Source organism: Cyprinus carpio, chromosome B2 (assembly GCF_018340385.1).
Source record: "Cyprinus carpio isolate SPL01 chromosome B2, ASM1834038v1, whole genome shotgun sequence".
In the NCBI taxonomy this organism is placed as follows: domain Eukaryota; kingdom Metazoa; phylum Chordata; class Actinopteri; order Cypriniformes; family Cyprinidae; genus Cyprinus; species Cyprinus carpio.
In genome coordinates this window covers 17,404,014-17,430,965 of record NC_056598.1, presented here as the reverse complement: position 1 = coordinate 17,430,965, position 26,952 = coordinate 17,404,014, and the positions used below count along the sequence as shown (strand labels likewise).

General features: G+C 37.1%; 1 protein-coding gene and 1 pseudogene across 1 annotated transcript; both read left to right on the top strand.

Moving 5' to 3' along the window:
* The first annotated feature begins 514 nt into the window (after window positions 1–514).
* On the top strand, window positions 515–1,189 carry LOC122134180 (annotated as a pseudogene).
* Window positions 1,190–23,768: 22,579 nt separating this feature from the next.
* On the top strand, window positions 23,769–25,971 carry LOC109063741 (probable G-protein coupled receptor 141). The gene is made up of 4 exons (XM_042718406.1): window positions 23,769–24,291; window positions 24,444–24,479; window positions 24,696–24,734; window positions 24,913–25,971. The coding sequence occupies exon 4, from the start codon at window positions 24,933–24,935 to the stop codon at window positions 25,878–25,880; it is 948 nt and encodes a 315-aa protein (XP_042574340.1). The 5' UTR covers window positions 23,769–24,291; window positions 24,444–24,479; window positions 24,696–24,734; window positions 24,913–24,932; the 3' UTR covers window positions 25,881–25,971.
* Window positions 25,972–26,952: the final 981 nt, after the last annotated feature.

The following is a 26,952-nucleotide window of genomic DNA, read 5'->3' as shown; positions in this document are numbered from 1 at the left end:
GCAATCATTTTCTCATGACAAACTCTGTATAAGGAAAAAAATAGCTTAAAATAGTTGTTTCAGTATTATTCGTCAGAATAACCCTAATGTTAGCATCGTGATTTTTTTTTTTTATTTTTTTTTTATTTTATTTTTTTTTAGTTGAAGCATCAATTTTGATAAACATTCTAAAGAAGAAATGTGATTAATTGATCTACAATTTTTCAGGGCCAAAACATTTTACCAGGAAAAGAGTTTGGGGAAAATGTGAGTTTATGTTTCATATTTAAGTTACATCTTAAATCTAAAAGTCATTTTTGACACACTGTTTTGTAACAGCACTGAATGAACATACTGTATAACTCTCTCTTTCTCTCTCTCTCTCTCTCTCTCTCTCTCTCTCTCTCTCTCTCTCTCTCTCTCTATATATATATATATATTCATTTTGGAGAGCAAGTAAAAACAAAAATGTTTTTCTCCAAAGTGTCAAGTGTCAGAAAAAACATGGCAAACCTAACTGACCTGCCGAAGGACTTCAAAATTGCCCTTCTGGTCTTATATATATTCATCTTTCTCTTTGGGACTCTGAATGTTGTAATAATGTCCTGTATGCTACAATCTCAAAGACATCTCTCTTTCACCAAAGTGTCTGTGATCAACCTGATGACAGTGCACTTCATTTTCCTTCTCATGGTGCCTTTTCGCATTTTTCGCACTGACCTCTGGGCAGTGATTTCTGCAAATTTGTCAGTCTTATGATCCATGCCCAAATGTATCTTGCATTCATCTTCTATGTCTCCCTTCTATTTGTGCGTTATGTGGAGCTAGAGTTTCATCGCATCCTTCATGCCACGATTGCAAGCACAACCATCTGGTTGATCATATTTGGCTCTGTGTTCCCAACTATTTCTAACTACGGAAAGAATCTGAATTATTCAACTCAGTGCTTTAATTTCAGTAAGGCTTGAAGATCATAGAGTGAAGACATTAAACTATGTTCTTTGTACACTAGTAATACTGGTTTGGAGTGTGCTATCATTTTGACAGGCCACATGTCAACGTCAAGAGTTCTGGGCACAAGTGAAAAACGTTGTTTTCCTGTTGGTCATGTTTTTTTTGTTTTGTGCCTTATCAAGGATTCAGAGTATATTATGTGAGAATATATGACAATACTGCAGGAATACCAAATACCCCAGGAATACCAATATAATTTTACAAAAATACAATTTAAGTTCAGTTCTAATCTGACTCCATTTAATGATCTAATCTGACTCCATTTTAGTATGAGTAAAGGATGCATACCTGACTTCCGGAAAATACATAGTATGGAGTGCAGAGACACACACCACACTACGGGCTTTCTGGCTACAGAATCGCCCTGACCCTCTTGCAACATTTCCTTAAGTACCTCAGACCAAGACATGCATCCCCCGAGATGGAGACAGGAACTAACAATTGGAATTTGCATTAAGCCAGGTCCCAGACCTTGGTGGCTCAATGGGAACAGAAGGTAATTTACATGGAATATTCTGGGAAAGGGCACTCCCATTACAGTAAGCAAAATATCTCTTAACTCTTAGGATCTGTATTATCTTTTAGTCTACTTTTGTAAGAATTGAGACCATTGTACCAGTTACACTGAGACATTTCAAATGATACCAGACATGACTGTTAGTTCACTTGCATTGACATTTTCATGTAATCATTTTGAGCAGACCGAGTAGAAGGAAGGACGGGTGAAGGGATTTAAAATGAAACAATTGGACAGAAGGGAAGGAGGTCTCTTGTCTCGAAGATGCCCGTGTATGTTTGTATTGTCTGTTTCTTGGGAGATCAAAGTATCTGAGGTTCTTCTATTCTTACAGTCCCCCATTTGACCCCCAATGGGTAACATTCAGATGAATCCAATGGGGTCACTGTTAGATGATTGTTCAACTTTGAGATGTTATCTCAAAATTGTCTTTGTAATGTTAGCAGCTATAGAAACCTTCTGCAGGCTGTATTTATCTGCAGGAACCCTCAGTCTCAACAGGTGTGTGTCGCTTGAGTTTGGCAGGTGGATGAATGTCTCCAGGGTTTCTACCTGTCGTTGAACTCAGCATGTGATCACAGTTTTAGTGAGTCAGTCTGGGCCTTTACAACTTGTTCAGTTTACGTGTCATTCCTTTCTGGAGAAACCTCTGCTCCTTGTGGCACCTTCTCTAGGATGATAGTCTGACCCATATTCATGAATCCTCTCACCTCCAGCGGTGCGGTTGTCTGGGCAGACTTCAATAGGTGAAGGTGTTCTGCTTGCTTTACACACTGATTTGTGTGGAACATCTGAAAAGCATTTTAGTGGCCATTAAAAGACTAAATTCTAAGAGTAAGATAGAAAAGTCGTAAGTTAATATAAGAACAATGAAACAAAAGAGAAACCTGATGAATTCAGGGTGGTACATCTGATGTTAAATGTCTTTCAAGGTCACGTATGGTAGAGTGGGCACATGTACATTAAGCATAAATTTAGGTTTTCTTGGTCTGAATGACTCAAAGGAAATGCAGCAAGAGGTCAGTATAACTTAAACATTAATGTAGGGGTATGCATCAATAAACAAGCCATATGATGACAATAAGAATAATATTCAATCACAATTATGAAGATATATATAATAAATCACACTATTCATTCAGGAATCTTCCAATGCAAGCCACTTATGTAGATCTAAGGTTTCTATGTAGTGACTTAGAACATGATTAAAACATTTTTGCTAGAATGGAAATCCTAAATTCCTAGTAACAGGTGTGTGTGTGTGTGTGTGTGTGTGTGTGTGAATGGGTATCTGATATGCAGGCTAAGTCACAGCTGATGGTTTGGTAAAATTGCATATTTTATGATTGAATGATAAAAATGGAGTGCAGGCACTTCACAATTAATCATTTTGATAATGTTTTTGTTATTAGTGATGTGTTGGGAAACCAGGGGCCCTCTGGCTTGTCAACCACCCTAATAACAATCAGAAAGATGAAATATTTTAAATTGTAAGGGCTCGTCTGCCTCTGTGTTCAAAATTTACACCATCAATCTGTGACAAATGTGTGTTACAGTGTTGTTCCATGAGTTTGCAGATGGTTGTAAATAGTATATATGTTGAGTGTACTGTAATTATGGGATTAATTCTATTGTCCTATGTGTGTGAGGCTATGTGGTTCTGTCAATTTTAAGATGGACAATAGATCTTTAGTGGAGTACCACGTTTGTAATCTAAGTCATCATTGTCTTCTTTGGTGTGTAATGTAGTGTTCAGGCTGAAAAGTCTAGATGAGGTGATGATGCAATGGTGGAGGTGTGTGTTCTGTGTTCATGTCTAGGAGATGGACAGAGTCTAATCTATAGCAATCTGTGTTGCAAAAATTTATTTCCGGTGCTAATCCGGGAGGGCATATAGATATTTGTGTAGTAATGTTCTACTGTGAGGTGTGACTGGCCCCTTCAAGTGGCTTTGCACTCATCTCCCGCATTTCAGGTTATGTTCTAACAATTCTGCTGTCCTGGCTGATGCAGATGGGACCAGGCGCCTTCCTGGTATCTGTCCTCCAAAGAATTGCAGTGATCAACCTGAGACAGAAACAAATATAGAGAGAACCACTGTTAATTTTGAACTTCTCATCAGTTTTACGTTCAGGCATGTGGAATTATTTTAACTGCATCATCATCATTATCATCATGTATTGTAATTTTAATTCTAGATTTCACATGAAACTGAATTCGGTTGGTCAGATCTGAATTACTGCTACTGTTTTAGTGCAGTCCTGAGTGTGTAACACCTGATGCTGCTCTTACAGTTGAGCCTTCATAGTTGTAATGGGGCTGACGAGTCGTGAGACGTGCGGGTCCATGTTCAAGCTTTTATTAAACAGAGACATTGTCGTAACAGGCATGGGTCAAACAGGAGCAAACAGGTATGGGATGGGCAAGACACATGAATAATCCAAGGGGAAGCAAGGGTCTCCGATCAGCAAACAATATCCAGAGGGCTAAGCAAGAGGGGTAATCCAGAATCCAGAGCAAAGGGTCAAAACACGAGTAACAGGGCAAGCAAGAAAAGGACTAAACTATGGAAACTATAAACTGAAACAAGACTATGAAAACTATAAACAAGACTGAGAAAACAAACACGGAAAGGCTTGGAATTGCAGCTATCGCTTGGAGAGGGATAAGTGCTGATCAATACTCTGTAGTCTGAAGGTGTCTGAGTGAGTGTTTATATACAGGTCCTTCTCAAAAAATTAGCATATTGTGAAAAAGTTCATTATTTTCCATAATGTAATGATAAAAATTAAACTTTCATATATTTTAGATTCATTGCACACCAACTGAAATATTTCAGGTCTTTTATTGTTTTAATACTGATGATTTTGGCATACAGCTCATGAAAACCCAAAATTCCTATCTCAAAAAAATTAGCATATTTCATCCGACCAATAAAAGAAAAGTGTTTTTTAATACAAAAAAAGTCAACCTTCAAATAATTATGTTCAGTTATGCACTCAATACTTGGTCGTGAATCCTTTTGCAGAAATGACTGCTTCAGTGCGGCGTGGCATGGAGGCAATCAGCCTGTGGCACTGCTGAGGTGTTATGGAGGCCCAGGATGCTTCGATAGCGGCCTTAAGCTCATCCAGAGTGTTGGGTCTTGCGTCTCTCAACTTTCTCTTCACAATATCCCACAGATTCTCTATGGGGTTCAGGTCAGGAGAGTTGGCAGGCCAATTGAGCACAGTAATAGCATGTTCAGTAAACCATTTACCAGTGGTTTTTGGCACTGTGAGCAGGTGCCAGGTCGTGCTGAAAAACGAAATCTTCATCTCCATAAAGCTTTTCAGCAGATGGAAGCATGAAGTGCTCCAAAATCTCCTGATAGCTAGCTGCATTGACCCTGCCCTTGATAAAACACAGTGGACCAACCACCAGCAGCTGACATGGCACCCCAGACCATCACTGACTGTGGGTACTTGACACTGGACTTCAGGCATTTTGGCATTTCCTTCTCCCCAGTCTTCCTCCAGACTCTGGCACCTTGATTTCCGAATGACATGCAAAATTTGCTTTCATCCGAAAAAGTACTTTGGACCACTGAGCAACAGTCCAGTGCTGCTTCTCTGTAGCCCAGGTCAGGCGCTTCTGCCGCTGTTTCTGGTTCAAAAGCACACGCCTGTGCACGTTGGCTCTGGATGTTTCTACTCCAGACTCAGTCCACTGCTTCCGCAGGTCCCCCAAGGTCTGGAATCGGTCCTTCTCCACAATCTTCCCCAGGGTCCGGTCACCTCTTCTCGTTGTGCAGCGTTTTTTTGCCACACTTTTTCCTTCCCACAGACTTCCCACTGAGGTGCCTTGATACAGCACTCTGGGAACAGCCTATTCGTTCAGAAATTTCATTCTGTGTCTTACCCTCTCGCTTGAGGGTGACAATGATGGCCTTCTGGACATCAGTCAGGTCGGCAGTCTTACCCATGATTGCGGGTTTTTGAGTAATGAACCAGGCTGGGAGTTTTTAAAAGCCTCAGGAATCTTTTGCAGGTGTTTAGAGTTAATTAGTTGATTCAGATGATTAGGTTAATAGCTCGTTTAGAGAACCTTTTCATGATATGCTAATTTTTTGAGATAGGATTTTTGGGTTTTCATGAGCTGTATGCCAAAATCATCAGTATTAAACAATAAAAGACCTGAAATATTTCAGTTGGTGTGCAATGAATCTAAAATATATGAAAGTTTAATTTTTATCATTACATTATGGAAAATAATGAACTTTTTCACAATATGCTAATTTTTTGAGAAGGACCTGTAGTGAGTGTGTGGTGGGTACAGCTGTGTGCAATCAGCGGATTCAGCAGTGTGTGTGTGATCAGTGCCTTCAGCTGTGTGTGCAATAAGTGCAATGAGTGATGGGAACTGTAGTCCGGGGTGAAGTGCAACAGTGGGTGTAGTGCAGGAGTCCATGTAGTGAGCGGGTGACCTCTGGTGGTGAATGAATGGAAGTTCATACACCAGATTCGTGACAATAGTCTGCTGTTTCATGAGCATTAGAGACCCCAGTTCTGCTGGGGAAATTTTCTAGATTAATTGGTGTTTTTATCACCCATGTCGTCATGAACACCAATGGACCAATGTCCATGGCTTTAGTTGCATTTGCTGTCATTACAGTCAGATCTGTGGGCAGAAATGTGTTCACCTGTTTCGGTGTTGTTTGTTTGACAAATGTTGTTTTATGTTGTTGTTCACACATGCAGATCTCTGTGGCTCATAAAGACATATGGTATTTTGGTCTGATGCTTAGTATTTTACACCGCCCTTTCATTATTTTTCAAGTAAATTTAAAAGATCAAATGGTGTTGTGTGGCTTCATTCGACTGTGGCTATGTGCAAATACAGTCATGCTCCAAACAAAGGAAAGAAAGTTTTACAATTGTGATGTAAATGTGTTCCTGTTGCTGTAACAGGTAACCAACCTCCAAATGTTTGTATTTTTTAGTTTTTAATGAGCAAGATTAGGTGCAAATTCAGAGTTTCTGAATTCTGCATTGAAATTTGGATGTTTCGATTTCCAAATAATATTAGCCACTCTCTCTGATCTGATTAAATATTTTGATGGTGCTCCTCAGCAAAGGATGAATTGGTTCGCTTGTGCCACACTATTGAAATGAAAACACACCTCCTCCCTTTTGGGCACTGGGTAGCAGACCAATGAAATTTAATTGTAAGGGTAAGCAAATCATATTTCTCCATGTAATGCCATGCTTGGCGATTATAATATAATATACATTATAAATTGATTTATAATATAATTATATTATATTAAAATAGTATATATTAAAATAAAATTATTTCTGGTCTCTGGAGAGTCTTTGGAGTAATATAGTTGTCAATTTATTCATCTTGGAGAAGACCTTGTGATTTGGCCAACTAATCACAGTAGTACACACATGTACATTGTATGTATAACAACTAGTCCTTCTTAAAGCCAGTGAGAGACTCTGAAGTTCTTAACACTTAATGCAAGCACGCATATTTGGAGTACATGGTCAAATCACAACTCATCAGAAATTTTCTATCTGCAATAAGGTCTAAGTTGTCACAAATAGCATTCTCATGTCAATTCATTTGAATATGAAAAGGTGCTGAGGAGCTGGGCAAGCTCAGGGCTGATGCAATGCACAATCACTGTTTTTAGGTCTCAAATGTTTGTTTATTTAATATAGTCTGTTTAAAGACTATATGAAGGCCCAGTAGTCATTTGCTTGATATAAGGTGTGATATGTTTAATTGTGTGTTACTATTTGGCCATAAACACCTCCCATTCAACAGGGAGAGAAACATGAGTCTTCTGAGTGAGTGCTCTGATCCACTCTCAGAAACAAAGCCATTTGTCTTATAAAATCATCACTTTCAGTCTGTGTATCAGTTTCAGATATATTAATCTTATTGTCACACCCAGGGGCTGGCTATGCTTTGACTAAGCCACACCCCTTCTCAACTTCCACCTCGAGGAGGTCCCCAAAGCCAACCCAATGGCCAAACAACACGAGAACAAGTAAGTGATAAAACAATCTTAATTTAAATATTTAAAAATAGCTTGGGGAATAGGGAAAGGGCAATTAAAACTAAACCCTGACTCGGCCCTCCAGATGGGCTATGGCCGGGAAGAGGTCAGGGAGCAAGGGGGCCACGGGGATCCGGGGCGTGGGACTCGGGCCCCGGCCTGAGTCTTAGGTATCCGTAGCGCCCCTCCTTCTTCCTCCTCTTCGCTGAATACAGCTCACGGTAAATACTGGTTCACACAGTTCGTTCTCGGGGTGCTCACTCTCTTTCTCTTCCTCCACAGGCAACGGCTGAGACACAAAGGCACAGTTAATTCGGCTTGGTTTTGCTCTCACCTCTTCGCTGATTGCAGCTCACAGTAAGTACTGGTTCACACAGTTCGTTCTCTGGGTACTCACTCTCTTTCTCTTTTCTCCACAGGCAACGGCTGGGACACACAGGCACAGTTAGTTCAGCTTGGTTTTACTCTCACCTCTTCGCTGATTACAGCTCACAGTAAGTACTGGTTCACACAGTTCGTTCCTTGGGTGCTCACTCGCTTTCTCTTTCTCCACAGGCAGCGGCGTAAGTACAGGTTTCCTCGGTCTCTCCTCGTGTTACCCACTCTCTCTCCTTTTCTCTCCACAGGTATCAACTTGGGCACAATAGCACAGTTAGTTTGCTTTGAATGGCTCTCACCTCTGGGCTGAACACAGCGTACTGTAAGTACAGGTTTCCTCTGTTTCTCCTTGTGTTACTCACCTCTCTCTTTCCTTTTCTCTCCACAGGTATCAACTTGGGCACAATAGCACAGTTAGTTTGCTTTGAATGGCTCTCACCTCTGGGCTGAACACAGCGTACTGTAAGTACAGGTTTCCTCTGTTTCTCCTTGTGTTACTCACTCTCTCTTTCCTTTCCTCTCCACAGGTATCAACTTGGACGCAAAGCACAGTTACTCTGCTTTGGATGGCTTTCACCTCTGGGCTGGACACAGCGTACTATGCTATCTCCGGAGATCTGAAGCACGCTCACAACATATACTGTACTGAACTAGGCTAGGACCAGCAGTCTCCTTGTCCTCCCGCGACGAAGTGCGTGAAGGCGGGGGGTTTATCTGACAGGACACACGGCAATACACAGCAGCCCACAGCAATATACAGCACCACGTCAAAATTATAGGTTTTCACAGCATGAAGACTCACCCACCACACTCAGTGTACGAAAAGGACACCCGTCTTCCTTCACTTCGCTTGGTTCGGATCTGGCGATGGAATATGCGGCCTAGCTAGTGATGTCGTCGTTGTGACTACTTCAATAAGTATTCCTTCGGCTCTCCCACCACACTATATTAGGGGTAGGGCCGCCCTCCTCCTCCTGGAGAGATCTACACAACGCCAGGTCAATATACAGGGCACTTTCGACTGGCTCTTAGTACTCACATCAATGCCGCTTCCAATCCCCTTTTTCACGTCGTCTCAGTTCGCCGTATAATCCGTTCACTTCTCAAACCTTTAAGGTTCGCGATGTCTTCACAATCATACAACTCCAGCCTGAGGGAGAGAGAGAGTTTAGACAGCCGCCAGCAGCGCACCAAGACGGGCACAACACAGTGCTTCACACACACCAGAAAGAGCGCCCAGACTGTGAAATAACTTGGCCTTAAGTACTGCCTTGTCCAGCGTATCCTCCAATCACCAACCGCTGTCCCTAACTAGGCAAAGGTGCATCGAATTCCCTGATTTTCCTTCTTACGGCGCTACCGGAAATTCCGGTGTTTCTGTTTTTTCCGGTCCGGGCGGAAACACTTCCGGGCGGAACCAAACTTCCCGAATTTTGGTTCCGCCCCTAAAGATCGTCACCTTGTGACATTATCATCTATTGTTTGACTGCTGTCAAGAGGAGTTCTGCTTTGTAGTAGTTAGTCCTCAAGAGCTTAGGTATCATTTTAGCCTCAATGAAGCTTTCTTTGAAGCTCTTTGAAGTGTTGTGATTTTATCACTCTGTTTTGCCCAACTTCCTTTTCATATTTAAACGTATCAAGTTAAATTGATCCAATCTCAAGTTTTCCAATAGTTTATAATTTAGCATTTTTATTCTGTTAGCTCATTCTCATTAAAATGTTGCAATGAAGCAAATAAAACAATATAGAACACAGTTTGCTGATTAAAGCTTTAGGTTCTATTTAGTGATTCTCTGTTGAGTACCAGAATATAATTTAGATGATGGTATTCCAATTTTAAGTTTCATCTCTTGTTGCTTAGGCAAAAAAAAAAAAAGAAAGAAAAGATATTTCCATATCAGAACGAGGGATGTAATTCCTCATCTACGCTGCCACTATCATGTCCCTGACAAGTATGTGGTTTTGTCTAATTCTCAAACCCACCAGATCCGGTATCCGGTCTAACAATATGAATTTCCAGACTCATTCTACAAATATGTTTCTATGGTATGCATCTGTCTTTCCCTCAATATTTCTAAAAGGCAAATAAGAATTGACTTACCACAGCAGCTGGAGAAAGAGAAGGAGATGGTCAAACCTCTTGTTCAGTACAAATCCATATTGGGCTGAAAGACGTCACTCGCCTGTTTAGGAGATCGCGTCGCCAGTCACCACTTTGTAAGGTTCACGCACTCGGTCAAAGGAAGGTATCTAGTGCTGGCTGAAGGTTTCTTGTGTGTTCGGTCTTTTCAGCGTGCAAAGTTATTCAATTTAAGTTCAATTCTAATCTGACTCCATTTAATGATCTAATCTGACTCAATTTAATGATCTAATCTGACTCCATTTTAGTATGACCTGGAATTTAGGTTGAAAGGGAAATTGGTTGTTTGTCTGTCTCTAATTATTATTATTCTCACATTCGATTATTCTATTTATTCTTTAACATTATTCTACTCGTTCATTCGGGTGGTCATGTCACTCAAAGCTATCGATTCGGCCGTTAGCGCATCTTACGGTTACATTCTCATCAGCCTTGATTATTAGACAGAGGTAATTGGCTAATACTTTAGACGGCCACTCCTATGCTTGCTCATTCTAAAAGTACTTTTAATAAGCCCCCATAGATTTGTACACACTTGAATAAAGCAACATTATTTCTAGTCAGAGATCACGACCACTACTATAGATATAAGCCGACCAACATTACTTTCCCTGATAGTAGTTTTGGTATGGTCATGCCATGGTTTCTCCATGTACACTTAGCTAGAGTAATATTACAGTAAACAGAGGGTAGGCTCACCCTATTTAGGATGGTCGAACAACATCCAGTTGACCTAAAATGTATGCCCTATGTATTATGCCAATTAAAGTTATCAAATCAATACAAGACATCAAATTCTCAAGGATAAATCTAAGAGTAAAGGATGCATACCTGACTTCCAGAAAATACATAGTATGGAGTGCAGAGACACACACCACACTACGGGCTTTCTGGCTACAGAATCGCCCTGACCCTCTTGCAACATTTCCTTAAGTACCTCAGACCAAGACATGCATCCCCCGAGATGGAGACAGGAACTAACAATTGCAATTTGCATTAAGCCAGGTCCCAGACCTGGGTGGCTCAATGGGAACAGAAGGTAATTTACATGGAATATTCTGGGAAAGGGCACTCCCATTAAAGTAAGCAAAATATCTCTTAACTCTTAGGATCTGTATTATCTTTTAGTCTACTTTTGTAAGAACTGAGACCATTGTACCAGTTGCACTGAGACATTTCAAATGATACCAGACATGACTGTTAGTTCACTTGCATTGACATTTTCATGTAATCATTTTGAGCAGACTGAGTAGAAGGAAGGACGGGTGAAGGGATTTAAAATGACACAAATGGACAGAAGGGAAGGAGGTCTCCTGCACCTCCACTCTGTGGGGTGTCTCGAAGATGCCTGTGTATTTTGTATTGTCTATTTATCGGGAGATCAAAGTATCTGAGGTTCTTTTATCCTTACACCATATACCACAGGAATACCAAATACCACAGAAATACCAAATACCACAGCAATACCAAATACCACAGAAATACCAAATACCACAGCAATAACATATACCACAGCAATACCAAATACCACAGAAATACCAAATACCACAGCAATACCATATACCACAGAAATACCAAATACCACAGCAATACCAAATACCACAGGAATACCAAATGCCACAGAAATACGAAATACTGAAGAAATTCATCATATAAATTAAGTATTTCTTGCTGTTACTGCTTTCAGCTGCTTTGATATGATTTTTTTTGCTGGTAGAGATGTATGCAAACTTATACATTCAAGGGGATGGTTTAACTGTCTATCTATGTTGTACAGGTGCTGGTCATATAATTAGAATATCATCAAAAAGTTGATTTATTTCACTAATTCCATTCAAAAAGTGAAACTTGTATATTATATTCATTCATTACACACAGACTGATATATTTCAAATGTTTATTTCTTTTAATTTTGATGATTATAACTGACAACTAAGGAAAAACCCAAATTCAGTATCTCAGAAAATTAGAATATTACTTAAGACCAATACAAAGAAAGGATTTTTAGAAATCTTGGCCAACTGAAAGTATGAACATGAAAAGTATGAGCATGTACAGCACTCAATACTTAGTTGGGGCTCCTTTTGCCTGAATTACTGCAGCAATGCGGCGTGGCATGGAGTCGATCAGTCTGTGGCACTGCTCAGGTGTTATGAGAGCCCAGGTTGCTCTGATAGTGGCCTTCAGCTCTTCTGCATTCTTGGGTCTGGCATATCGTATCTTCCTCTTCACAATACCACATAGATTTTCTATGGGGTTAAGGTCAGGCGAGTTTTCTGGCCAATTAAGAACAGGGATACCATGGTCCTTAAACCAGGTACTGTTAGCTTTGGCACTGTGTGCTGGGGCCAAGCCCTGTTGGAAAATGAAATCTGCATCTCCATAAAGTTGGTCAGCAGCAGGCAGCATGAAGTGCTCTAAAACTTCCTGGTATACGGCTGCGTTGACCTTGGACCTCAGAAAACACAGTGGACCTACACCAGCAGATGACATGGCACCCCAAACCATCACTGACTGTGGAAACTTTACACTGGACCTCAAGCAACATGGATTGTGTGCCTCTCCTCTCTTCCTCCAGACTCTGGGACCCTGATTTCCAAAGGAAACGCAAAATTTACTTTCATCAGAGAACATAACTTTGGACCACTCAGCAGCAGTCCAGTCCTTTTTGTCTTTAGCCCAGGCGAGACGCTTCTGACGCTGTCTGTTGTTCAAGAGTGGCTTGACACAAGGAATGTGACAGCTAAAACCCATGTCTGGCATACGTCTGTGCGTAGTGGTTCTTGAAGCACTGACTCCAGCTGCGGTCCACTCTTTGTGAATCTCCCCCACATTTTTGAATGGGTTTTGTTTCACAGTCCTCTCCAGGGTGCAGTTATCCCTATTGCTTGTACACTTTTTTCCACCACATCTTTTCCTTCCCTTCGCCTCTCTATTAATGTGCTTGGACACAGAGCTTTGTGAACAGCCAGCCTCTTTTGCAATGACCTTTTGTGTCTTGCCCTTCTTGTGCAAGGTGTCAGTGGTCGTCTTTTGGACAACTGTCAAGTCAGCAGTCTTCCCCATGATTGTGTAGCCTACAGAACTAGACTGAGAGACCATTTAAAGGCCTTTGGAGGTGTTTTGAGTTAATTAGCTGATTAGAGTGTGGCACCAGGTGTCTTCAATACTGGACCTTTTCACAATATTCTAATTTTCTGAGATACTGAATTTGGGATTTTCCTTAGTTGTCAGTTATAATCATCAAAATTAAAAGAAATAAACATTTGAAATATATCAGTCTGTGTGTAATGAATGAATATAATATACAAGTTTCACTTTTTGAATGGAATTAGTGAAATAAATCAACTTTTTGATGATATTCTAATTATATGACCAGCACCTGTATATTGTTCTTGATATTGTGAATTGTTTTCCATTTTGGTTTCCAAATGGTTTTCATTTTTTGATGCTTTTGCACCTTATAAGCTTAAAACAATTGTTCTGCATGACAGAATGTTTGGAAATAACCTGGTGTTTTATTGTCTACAATGCATTAAATAATTTACAGTATTTACATCGGATGGATTTAAATGACATATTTGGTCTTTATTCCTTTGGTTTTTATTTCCTTTTCAGAGAAAATGTTTTCACATTTATTTTTAAGTGTAAAGACATAGAGTGCACGTGCAGATATATTTTGCAGGAAAAATTTTTTCAAAATGCATATGTTTATTTCTATAATTATATTATATGTTGTTTACATACGAACACATTTTTGTTTATTTTTATCTGGAACAAACCACCACTGATACAGCTAATTCAATGACTAATAAGCTGTGGGTGTGCATTTCTCATGACATCAGTAGTGCTAATTATAAAGTTTACAACAGACCCATCACTGCTATCTGAAAGACTTTTTAAGGTGTCACATACACTCACACAAAAAAAAGTAATTTTAATGCTATTCAAAACAAGTCATTTCAAAGCAATGCAAACAGAGTTCAATAACTTCTGTTTATACTCATTTCTGCAAAGGGAGAATACCTTTTTTTGTATTTATCACCATCTAGAGGCGTTGAAATGATCCTCGATCGGCTTTTACAAAGACTTGTGAAATATTTACTTTACTTCAGAACTGCTTCATGCTAACAATAACCTGACTTCTTTTATGATATCAGCATGTCTTCCTCTTACCTTTATATTGTTCCTTTTTTACTTTTTTTATTGCAACAATTTAGTACAACATTGGATGACATTATGGATACAGAGATAATATAAGAAGAAAAAGAAAAAATAATAAAAATAAATAAGAATAAATAAAATAAAGAAATACAGAGGTAGTAAATCAAAATTATGTAGCATTCATCAGATCTTTATACAGTTTCAGGAATTTGACACTTTTTTTGGTATTAATATTTTCTAGTGTTATAATTAGGTAGTTCAATTCACCAAGAAAATTATCATTTTGGGAATGTTGAAGAAAATTTACATTTATGAATATAATATTTTCCCAATAAAACAAAGACATTTCCTATATATGTTATGTTATGTTTACAATGAGAAAAATAACAAAATATATCACACATATCACACAAATCAATGTCTACACTGGATTTAGAAGAAAATATTTTTGACACGTCAGGCCAGAATTCCTTCACAAGGGGGCATTTATACTGAAATTACAGAAATTACAATTCAAATGAGGATTACCAAATTTGGATGTAATCTCATTAGTGGGGTATATATTATGTAAAATCTTTAAATGTAATTCTTTTACTTTGTTAGAGACACAGAATTTATAAGGTAAGAGCCATGTTTTTTTTTTTTTCAAATTAATCTTATCTATTAAAGAATTCCCCTTTTCTTGACTGAAACAGATTTTTTTTTATCATTTTATTATTACATTTTGGGTAATAAATACACTTGTCATCAACCAAAAAATGCGGCTCCCTTTTTACAATTACTTCAAATGATATTTCTGCTATAAAAATGTATAAATAACACATGATGTCCTGAAACCTAAAGTTGGTTGACGAGTACAATGACATCCCTTCACTGGTATGTTGAACCCAGAAGCCACTTCCAGTAAACTATGACTAATTATATACTGTAATACCACAAAAATATCATCATGTGGGATCAGTCAGCACCCGCCATAAAGTGTAAAACCAGTAACCCCAGCTGATAGAGGTTTTGTTTAGGCCTACACCCAAGTGGTCGAAAAGACTTTTGTGTGCTCATAAAAACCCATGCAACATAAAGTGAATTAATGTGAAGGAAACTGCATCACTCCAACAATTGCTTTAGAGATTGTTTTAATAGTATGCAGAAAATATTAGTGCTCCCTTAAGTAGAACTTGCCACTGAAATAACTGTCTTGTGATATCGCTGCAGCAGCCTGGAATGCTAAAAACTAGCTATAATTAAACGTTGACTTGATAACAGATGCGACATTTTTGTTGCTTTTCTGCTTGACCGTAATGTCGTAGACATCTATATCTATATAATAATATAATATAATTGCCTAGTCACCATGGATATTACAAGAAAAGGGCTGTGGAAACAGAAGGCTTGACAATTTACAAAAAAGTCTCAAGGAAGTTGTCTTAACAGTCTTTTTATTTTATTAGATTATATAAAATTGCTGCTATTTTCACAAAAACAATGATATTCTATATTGTTCAGCATACAGCGTAAATCATGTATGCAGCTGTTTAATAAGCACTGAATATGAAAAGTTTTCTGTAAAACTTTTAATACATGGTTTGAGCTGCAATGCACCTGACAATGTAGTGTTTTCTGAGCTAATGTGCTTCATTGCAGATATTAAACCATCTAACCTCATTTAAAAAACAAACAAACATTCATCTCTCCTGTCTAAAGGAGGAGTAATCTTGACACATTTTATTGTGCACTCAGCTTAATGCTCAACTGAGCTGAAATGTCTTAAAATGTGTTGCAAAACGTCTTCTTGTGAGTGGCAGTGGGAAATGCATTCTTGTATGACATATTAGGGAAATGCTGCTGTTTGTCACAATGTTTTCAACTCAGTTCTAGTTTTTTAGTTGTTAAGTAGGCCTATGTTTATTGTGTAGTTCTATGTATTATCTCCAACTGAGATCTGTACTGTTTCCGTACTTCTCTATAAAGTTTAATTATATCGTCAGTGTAGCTGTTTTTTGTTAGTAGCTGGATGTGTAGCTAAATAGGCTACTTTTGAAGTTTAGATTTACTGTAGTTAATCTTCTTCAAATTAGGAGCGGTTTATAACTTTGGACGAACACTTCAGACTATCACTGCTTAAAGTATTTGACTGTATTACTTATAACAGAAGTGGTGCCAGTGCCCGTCTGGTGGTCCCAGAGTATATTTTATTTACTGTGACAGCATAAAATCATGGCTAGTTTGGATTATGATTTTGACTTCTTCTAAACACAAGAAAGCTTTATCTTCAGATGATGAATTGTAATGGGATGGGAGTTAATTGTGAGTAAAGGGAAATAAGTCTGTGCCTTTTCATCCACCAAACCTCCAATGCCTCTCAATGCCACTGGAGTGAATGAACACCTGTGTTTGCTGCTCCACAGTGGAAGTCCCCCCTCCAGACACGCTGTCTCTCTGTGTGTTGCTTTGGCTGATGGCTGGCAGAAATGGGATTAACAGTGTTTTCATACAATGGTGCCTCTCACATGACATCATGCTGACATTTTCGTCTGCACTGAATACCTTTACAGACAAAGGCAGCAGCAGTCTAAACTGATCAAACAGAAAATGCCCTTTACCACGCCTGAAAAGAGAAGCCATCATCCCATCAAGACTCATGTTTTTACAAATATGCTATTCCACAAATTTTATGGCAAATCTTTCTTAAAAAATGTCTCCTTAAAAATTTGTGGACGTTAGCCTCAAATAGCATGTCCAGTGACAACCCATATTCTGTTAAATGACTGGCTGAAAAGCACTTTCTTGGTCTGGTAAGATGTAATCTGATTGGCTGAATTTATGCAGCTTTCAGGAATAATAGAACAGGATTTTTTTTTCAGTCCGCCTGAAAATCAGGCAATATTCGCAAGATACAATAAGCAATACTTTGAGAAATAAGTAATAACTGGATTTGTCAGTTTTCCAGACTAATAGCACTTTAATATATATACTGTATACAAACCCGATTCCAAAACAGTTGGGACACTGTACAAATTGTAAATAAAAACAGAATGCAATGATATGGAAGTTTCAAATTTTAATATTTTATTCAGAATACAACATAGATGACATATCAAATGTTTAAACTGAGAAAATGTATAATTTTAAGAGAAAAATAAGTTGATTTTAAATTTCATGGCATCAACACATCTCAAAAAGTTGGGACAAGGCCATGTTTACCACTGTGTGGCATCCCCTCTTCTTTTTATAACAGTCTGCAAACGTCTGGGGACTGAGGAGACAAGTTGCTCAAGTTTAGGAATAGGAATGTTGTCCCATTCTTGTCTAATACAGGCTTCTAGTTGCTCAACTGTCTTAGGTCTTCTTTGTCGCATCTTCCACTTTATGATGCACTAAATGTGTTCTATGGGTGAAAGATCTGGACTGCAGGCTGGCTATTTCAGTACCTTCTTCTACGCAGCCATGATGTTGTAATTGATGCAGTATGTGGTCTGGCATTGTCATGTTGGAAAATGCAAGGTCTTCCCTGAAAGAGACGACGTCTGGATGGGAGCATATGTTGTTCTAGAACTTGGATATACCTTTCAGCATTGATGGTGCCTTTCCAGAAGATCATGGGGATCCAGTATGGTTTTCCGGCCGGTAAAAAAACAGTATGGTTTTTCATTCGGTAATGAAAAGTAGCAATATTTTACATATGATTTCAAATTTATTTGAATAATTATGAAAAATATGAACGGTGTGCATTATAGTTGACACTTAGATGAACACTTTACAGTATGTTTTATGAATGTGAGTCATTCTGTTCAAATGCTATTGAGCTTCAAATTATGGCATATTTTACATTTGAGCCCATTCGGTAATGAAAAATAGCAATATTTTACATATGATTTACAGTTTATTTGAATAATTATGAAAAATATAAAAGGTGTGCATTATAGTTGACACCTAGATGAACACTTTACAGTGTGTTTTATGAAAGTGAGTCATTCTGTTCAAATGCTATTGAGCTTCAAATTATGGCATATTTTACATTTGAGCCCATTCGGTAATGAAAAGTAGCAATTGTTTTCCATATGATTTACAGTTTATTTTAATAATTATCAAAAAATATAAAAGGTGTGCATTATAGTTGACACCTGGATGAACAGTTAACAGTTGTTTTCATGACAGTTAGTCATTCTCCTTGCATGCTATTGGCGTTAGAGAAGTGTATAGTAGTTTCGCATGTAACTTTAGAGACGGTCCCTAGATTTGCGAATATCGAATGTCCAACGTCAAGCCAACTTTATGCCAGTTCATCACTGGACTGTTTGAAGTGGCAGATGATCCATATAGGTCTGGGGCGGGGCAAGTGCGTCAAATGCGTTAATAATTTTAACGCGTTATTTTTCTCCATAATTAATTAATCTAATTAACATGTTAAATTACCAGCCCTAATATATATATATGTATATATATATATATATATATATATATATATATATATATATATATATATATATATATATATATATATATATATATATCACGATTAATCAATATATATATATAGATATATATATATTAGGGCTGTCAAATGATTAATCACGATTAATCACATCCAAAATAAGTTTGTTTACATAAGATATGAGTGTGTACTTGTGTATATTTCTTATGCATATATAAATGCAAACACATCCATCCATATATTTAAGACAACATGTTATGCTTATATATTAAATATATTTATATATAATATAAAATATAAGAATATGAATATAAAAAATGTAAATATTTTTTTAAATATATACTGTATGTGTGTGCATTTATATATACATAATAAATATACACAATACACAAACATGTATTATGTAAACAAAACTTTTATTTTGGATGTGATTAATCGTGATTAATCATTTGACAGCCCTAATATATATATATATATATATATATATATATATATGTGTGTGTGTGTGTGTGTGTGTATATTTTTAAATTTTGGTCTGACATTTTCAGTTTTAAAGCTAACTAGTTATACCCTAGTGTGTGTGTGTGTGTGTGTGTGTGTGTGTGTGTGTGTGTGCATATGTGTTTAGTTTGAATGCTGTAACTGCAATTTGTAATTTGTAATGTGTGTGTACAGTATTGCTGCCTTCACATGTTGAATTTCCTAAATATAGATTGCCAACGTGAAAATTTCCTATTAATTTATAAATTATCCTCTTCAAAAACTGGCAGAGAAGAGGGCAGCTTCAATAGTGAAATTGTTGGTATAATAAAAATACATTGCAGTTTCGGTAGTACAAAGGTTCTGGCATGAAACTCTAGATGGCGCAGTCCGATAGATCTAACTCAATATGACATAATGACTCGGTAGCCAATGAGCTCGCTGCTTAAAATTCAAATACTTGGCTAGTGTTTGCAGTAGCAGCACACTTCAAAAACCCTCCACCTTCCCCAGCTCCACCTGTATAGATCTGCTGCATTGTGATCAAGTTATGCTATATGGGGGTTATTCATATAAGTTATATGTTCACCAGAAATATTTCTTACTTGCTCACAGCAGCATGTTGTGGATGTATTGGCAGTAGCAAGTCTCGGTACTTGCTCTGTCGCAGCAACAGCGTAGCAGATCTACAAACCCGAGTGGCAGTGTCTCTCAGAAGTCAAGATGGGCAGAGGATCACCAATTCCCCCAATGCTGCGGCGAAAAATAGCGGAGCAATATCAGAAAGGAGTTTCTCAGAGAAAAAATGCAAAGAGTTTGAAGTTATCATCCAAAGATTTAGAGAATTTGGAACAATCTCTGTGCATAAGGGTCAAGGCCGGAAAACCATACTGGATGCCAGTGATCTTCGGGCCCTTAGACGGCACTGCATCACATACAGGAATGCTACTGTAATGGAAATCACAACATGGGCTCAGGAATATTTCCAGAAAACATTGTCGGTGTACACAATCCACCGTGCCATTTGCCGTTGCCGACTAAAACTCTATAGGTCAAAAAAGAAGCCATATCTAAACATGATCCAGAAGTGCAGGCGTTTTCTCTGGGCCAAGGCTCATTTCAAATGGACTGTGGCAAAGTGGAAAACTGTTCTGTGGTCAGACGAATCAAAATTTGAAGTTCTTTTTGGAAAACTGGGACACCATGTTATCCGGACTAAAGAGGACAAGGACAACTCAAGTTGTTATCAGCGCTCAGTTCAGAAGCCTGCATCTCTGATGGTATGGGGTTGCATGAGTGTGTGTAGCATGGGCAGCTTACACATCTGGAAAGGCACCATCAATGCTGAAAGGTATATCCAAGTTCTAGAACAACATATGCTCCCATCCAGACGTCGTCTCTTTCAGGAAATACCTTGCATTTTCCAACATGACAATGCCAGACCACATCTCAGCTTTAGCGCGGATTAGTGAGGAACTAACTGATCTCTGAAATTGATCATTTAGTTAGAATGGTAATATTACGTTAACATTGATCAAACTCATTACACTCTTGTGAATTCATATGCCACCAATAATAGACAATTTAACAATGAGTTTTTTTTTTAAAAAAATATTGAAACTAAATTGAAACAAACAAAAAAATAAATTTCCCCTGGCGAATATTGTATGGGGAGGTGATTTTAATAGTGTCTTTGATGGCGTCTCAAAAATCCAGACAGATGTATACATGGAATAACAAAGATTATTCTAATCAATTATGTATTGATTTTTTCCTAATATCACATGAACTGGAATGGTGTGTCCAGTCTGTGTGTGCCGTCAGTTTTAACGGACCATAAGGGTCTGTTACATCAGTCTTTATTAATGTACATTGCCCAGTTAAATCGAGATTCAAAAGAGGTTATTGGAAATTGAATTAAAAGTTATTAGATGATCATAATTTTAAAATAATGGACTCAGGCTAAAATAATGAATGTTTATGGACAACAGTGGGAGATATTAAAATATGAAATTAGGAACTTAGCTATTTCAATGGGGAAATCCATAGCTTCAAGTAAAAGACAAAATGTATATAAGGTCATTAAAGAAATAATGTGATTGTCCAGTAAAGGTGATTTAAATATGCAGGAATTAATAGATTTATTGTCATTACAAGAACAACTGGATAACATTTACGGAGAAAAAGCAGAGGGTGCATTTATCAGATCAAGATATAAATGGTTGGAACAAGGGGAAAAAAACACTAAATATTTTTTTAATTTAGAAAAACAGAATGGTGAATTGACTTCTTTAAGTAAATTGTCAATAATAATACAGTTATAGAGGATCAAAAAAGATTTCACAGTTTGTTACTCAGTTTTATAAAGATTTATATACTTCTAAATTAGTATCTTCTGATTTGAATAACTTTCTAAATAGTGTCAAAGATAAAGCCAAAATTATTGATGATGATTTCAAGTTGTTTTGTGATGATGATTTAAAATTGGAGGAAGTTATAGAATGTATTGGTAACCTCGAAGATAATCGTTCTCCAGGTAATTTTTTGAGACTATTTATCTCCATTTTTGCTAGCCGTGTTCATAGAATCCATTGAAAAAGGGGAATTACCTGCCTCTTTAAGACAAGGTGTTATTACATTAATTCCAAAGCCAAACAAAAATATTCTTTATTTAGAAAATTGGAGACCCATTAGTCTATTAAATAATGATGCCAAGTTATTTGCTCTAATTTTTGCCAGAAGACTGAAACAAGGATTAAAAAGTATCATAGATGAGGAACAGACTGGATTTATTCAAGGAAGACACATTAGTAATAATATTAGATTGATTCTACATATGGTAGACTACAATGAATATATTTTAGATGATAGTTTTATTTTGTTAACTGATTTTCACAAGGCATTTGATATCATAGAACACCATTTTTTATTCCGAGCAATTGAATTTTTTGGCTTTGGCAGTTATTTTCAAAATGCTATCAAAACCTTATACAAAGGAGGTACCAGTTCTGTAAAATTAGCAAGGGGGACTTCTGGCAGATTTAATATTGGTAGGGGAATAAGGCAAGGGTTTCCGATCTCCCCTTTTTTGTTTTTGTTCGCCACGCAAATAAAGGCCCTTCCCATTAAAAAAAAATGTGATTTTCAATGAATTGCTGCATTAGGGAGAACATTTAAGTTGCATCAGTTTGCGGATGACACTACCTTATTTGTGAAAGATTTGCATGAAATCATTAAAGCACTAAACTGTATAAAAGAATTTTCAGAAGTATCAGGGTTAAGAATGAATATGAATAAATCAGTTCTGTTTCCTCTCAACAAATGTTTTTTTTAATTATTTCCATAATATTCCAATTAAAAACCAAGTAACATATCTATTTAAAAAATAAAGACAGTATTTGGAGCTCCTTTCCCAATTATTTGTTCAAGCGATTGGGTGACCTAGAATTTTTGTTGAAGTGCAATTATTCAATTGAAAAAATACCAGTGAAGCTTGCAAAATTTCATAAACAAGCTCTTATGGCATGGACTCTGGCCTACAGAAATAATTTCTCACCAAGGAGGAACTATATTTGGAACAACAAAGACATCTTATTCAAAAATAAATCTTTATATTTTGATTACTGGTTTGAAAACAATATTATAGCCAGCTCCTAAACAATGATGGAGTTCTATTGACTTATAAAGAATTTTTGATTAAATTTAAAATACCAGTTAAACCTAAGGAATTTGCAGTTGTAATGGATGCAATCCCTTAAAAAGTATTGTTCCTTCTCAGAAATGCATCACAGGAGAAAGATTTGAATTTTGAAGAGATCAAGAGTAAAATATTTATTGGTAATACAAATATTATAAAAAAAGAGTCTCAAATAACTATATTAGGAATATACTTAATAACATTGTTTATCCTCCAGCTGGCTTTTTCTGGTCTTCTGTATTTGAAGATGTGAATTGGCGTAAAGCTTGGCGAACAGTAGACAAATTCTATATTAATAATAAAGTAAAAGAGGTTTCTTTTAAAATAATGCATAGAATATATCCAGTTAAACATGTGCTGGAACACTTTAAATTAGAAATGAATTGCTCTTGTGATTTCTGTAAAGGTGAAAAGGAAACTATTTTTCATTTATTTTTTCATTGTATACATACAAAAATATTTTGGATTGATGTGGAGTTTTTTATTAAGAAAATATTGGACATTTCTTTGCAGTTGAGTGGATTTGATGTAATAATATACTTCAGTGATCTTGGATTTGACAAGGATGAAGCATATTTCATACAATTGTTAATTTTAATGAAGAAGTTTCATATTCATAAAATGAAGTGGTCAGGCTCCAAACCAAACTTTTCTCATTTTCTAAATGATTTCAAGCTGTATTGTAAGATTCTATGTAATTGCACAAGTAAAAAAGCTATTCGAACTCATAATATTGTAAACAGGTATCCTATTGTATAAAGTGACGCCCCAAAAAAGATTTATTTAATTTTTTTATGTTGTTATTGTACTCTGGCACAGTTTTCATATTAATGTTGTTCATCTTTTCCTTTTTTTTCTTCAAAACTCACTCTGGGGGGACCGCTAGAATATTTTAAACTCACCACTGAAAAGGTTAAAATGACTAAAGTTTAAATTAAGTAATTAAGTTAAAAATTCGTTAATTATGTAAATTACAGACCTCTGGACGTTTTCTTCATGCTAGCAAGTCCTCTGATAACATAGGCCTTAGTGTTCACCAACATTACAGTCCAACACAGATCTAAGGATCCACAAAAACACCAAACCTTTCAGTTATGCTGTCTGGGTATAGTGAGAGAAAGAACAGGATGGTCAGATTGAGAAAGGAAACATTGACATGTTATAAAACTCACTAACTTCCTTGTGCATGAGATTTGTAGAACTTTAATCTCTACTGTGACAAATAACAGTCAGGAGGTGTTTCCTAAAGCCTCTGGAGGCTGGCCGTTTGACACTGACAGAAGATTTACACATGAACTGACTAGCTGACATCACATTCATCTTCAGCTCTCTTGGCACCAACAGCAAATGGATGAACTGTCTCTGTCACATCAAACTGTCTGCATGCTGTTGCTGAAGGAATATTGACATTCGCTGTATGATTGATACTACTCGTAAATTGGTAAGTTTCGACAATCATTTTCTCATGACAGACTCTGTATAAGGAAAAAAAAATAGCTTAAAATAGTTGTTTCAGTATTATTCTTCAGAATAACCTTAATGTTAGCATCATAAAAAAAAAAGAAAAAAAAAACTTTACAAATACATTTGCAGGTTGTCCTGATTAAAACAGCCAGTTACATAGATTGGGTATGTATGTATTCCTTATTTTTCACTTTTGCATCTTCCTTTAATATTAAAAGGTGTTCAGAAGGAAAGTGTTTTGAAACTTCTGCTTCTAATATTACATCATTTGAAAGAAACGTCAAGTTCAACACAAGTTGAACACAATTTCACAAGTTGAAGCATCAATTTTGATAAACATTCAAAAGAAGAAATGTGATTAATTGATCTAGAATTTTTCAGGGCCAAAACATTTTACTAGGAAAGGAGTTTGGGGAAAATGTGAGTTTATGTTTCATATTTAAGTTACATCTTAAATCTAAAATAATTTCTTACACACTGTTTTGTAATAGCATTGAATGAACATACTGTATAACTCTCTCTCTTTCTCTCTCTCTCTCTCTATATATATATATTCATTTTTGAGAGCAAGTAAAAACAAAAATGTTTTTCTCCAAAGTGTCAAGTGTCAGAAACAACATGGCAAACCCACATGGCCTGCCGAAGGACTTCAAAACTGCCCTTCTGGTCTTATATACATTCATCTTTCTCTTTGGGACTCTGAATGTTATACTAATGTCCTGTATGCTACAGTTTCGAAGACATCTCTCTTTCACCAAAGTGTCTGTGATCAACCTGATAGCAGTCCACTCCATTTTCCTTCTCACGGTGCCTTTTCGCATTTACTATTATGCTTCTGATATAAACTGGACTATAGGCAGTGATCTCTGCAAATTGGTCAGTCTTATGGTCCATGGCCACATGTATCTTGCATTCATCTTCTATGTCTCCCTTCTAATTGTGCGTTATGTGGAGCACTCTAGTCAGCGGCACAAGCTAGAGTTTCATCGCATCCTTCACGCCACGGTTGCAAGCGCAACTGTCTGGTTGGTCATGTTTTGCTCTGTGTTCCCAACTGTTTTTAACTACGGAGACAAACACACTGATTCAACCCCGTGCTTTCATTTCAGTAAGGCTCTCGACGATCATAGAGTGAAGATATTAAACTATGTTCTTTGTACACTAGTAATACTGGTTTGGAGTGTGCTAGCATTTTTCCAAGTTTATTTTCTAATCGACGTGAGTAAGACATTTGGAAAGGCCACATGTCAACGTCAAGAGTTCTGGGCACAAGTGAAAAATGTTGTTTTCCTGTCGGTCATGTTTTTTAGTTTTGTGCCTTATCAAGGATTCAGAGTATATTATGTGAGTGTATATGACAATACCACAGGAATACCAAATACCACAGCAATACCAAATACCACAGGAATACCAAATGCCAAAGAAATACGAAATACTGATGAAATTCATCATATAAATGAAGTATTTCTTGCTGTCACTGCTTTCAGCTGCTTTGATATGATTGTTTTTGCTGGTAGAGACGTATGCAAACTTATAAATTCAAGGGGATGGTTTAACTGTTTATAGCATCTATGTTGTATATTGTTTTTGATATTGTGAATTGTTTTCCATTTTGGTTTCCAAATGGTTTTCATTTTTTGATGCTTTTGCACATTATAAGCTTAAAACAATTGTTCTGCATGACAGAATGTTTGGAAATAATAATTTATTGTCTATAATGCATTAAATAATTTACAGTATTTACATCGGATGGATTTAAATGACTTATTTGGTTTTTATTCCTTTGGTTTTTATTTCCTTTTCAGAGAAATCGTTTCCACATTTATTTTTAAGTGTAAAAACTTAGCATGCACATGCTGATATATTTTGCAGGAAAAAAAAAATCTAAATGCATATGTTTATTTCTATAATGATATTATCTGTTGTTTACATACAAACATTTTTGTTTATTTTTATCTGTAACAAAACTGTCAAACCACCACTGATACAGCTAATTCAGTGACTAATAAGCTGTGGGTGTGAATTTCTCATGACATCAGTAGTGCTTATTATAAAGTTTACAACAGACCCATCACTGCTAACTGAAAGACTTTTTAAGGTGTCACGCACAAATGCATTTTAATGCTATTCAAAACAAGTCATTTCAAAGCAATGCAAACAGAGTTCGATAACTTCTGTTTCCTTTCGAAAGGGAACTCCACGCTGCGTCCTCTAGAGGGCGCTATGGGAACGCTGTCAGCGTGACCGGTGTCTGAAGCCTGAATGAAATAACGACATGAACTTGACATTGGCAGGCGGAAGCTTATGACGTAAGCAAATGAGCGACTGCGGATATAAAAGGGCACTTGTAGAACACATCATGCTCTTTTTTGTCTTCAAGAGACCTTGTGTAAGAAGCACATATGTGTTTGACTCACGAGAGAGAGAAGGATGCGCTCACTGTTGCATTCGTGGAACTACTAGAGCAGAGGTCTGTACTCGAGCTTTTTGCCAGCGTTTGCACGAGCGTGTTCGACTCTCGGGGGAGTTGAACAAGCTTAATGCGATGCATTCGCGGCGGTTTCTGTTCTTACCTGATTCTTGAGGGAATTAAGTGTTTGAACAGAGTGTGTACGGCTCTCGGATGAGAGATAGCCAC

Bases quoted from the DNA above. Each gene is read 5' to 3' on its own strand.
- LOC109063741 (XM_042718406.1), top strand. From the start codon at position 24,933: ATGGCAAACCCACATGGCCTGCCGAAGGACTTCAAAACTGCCCTTCTG.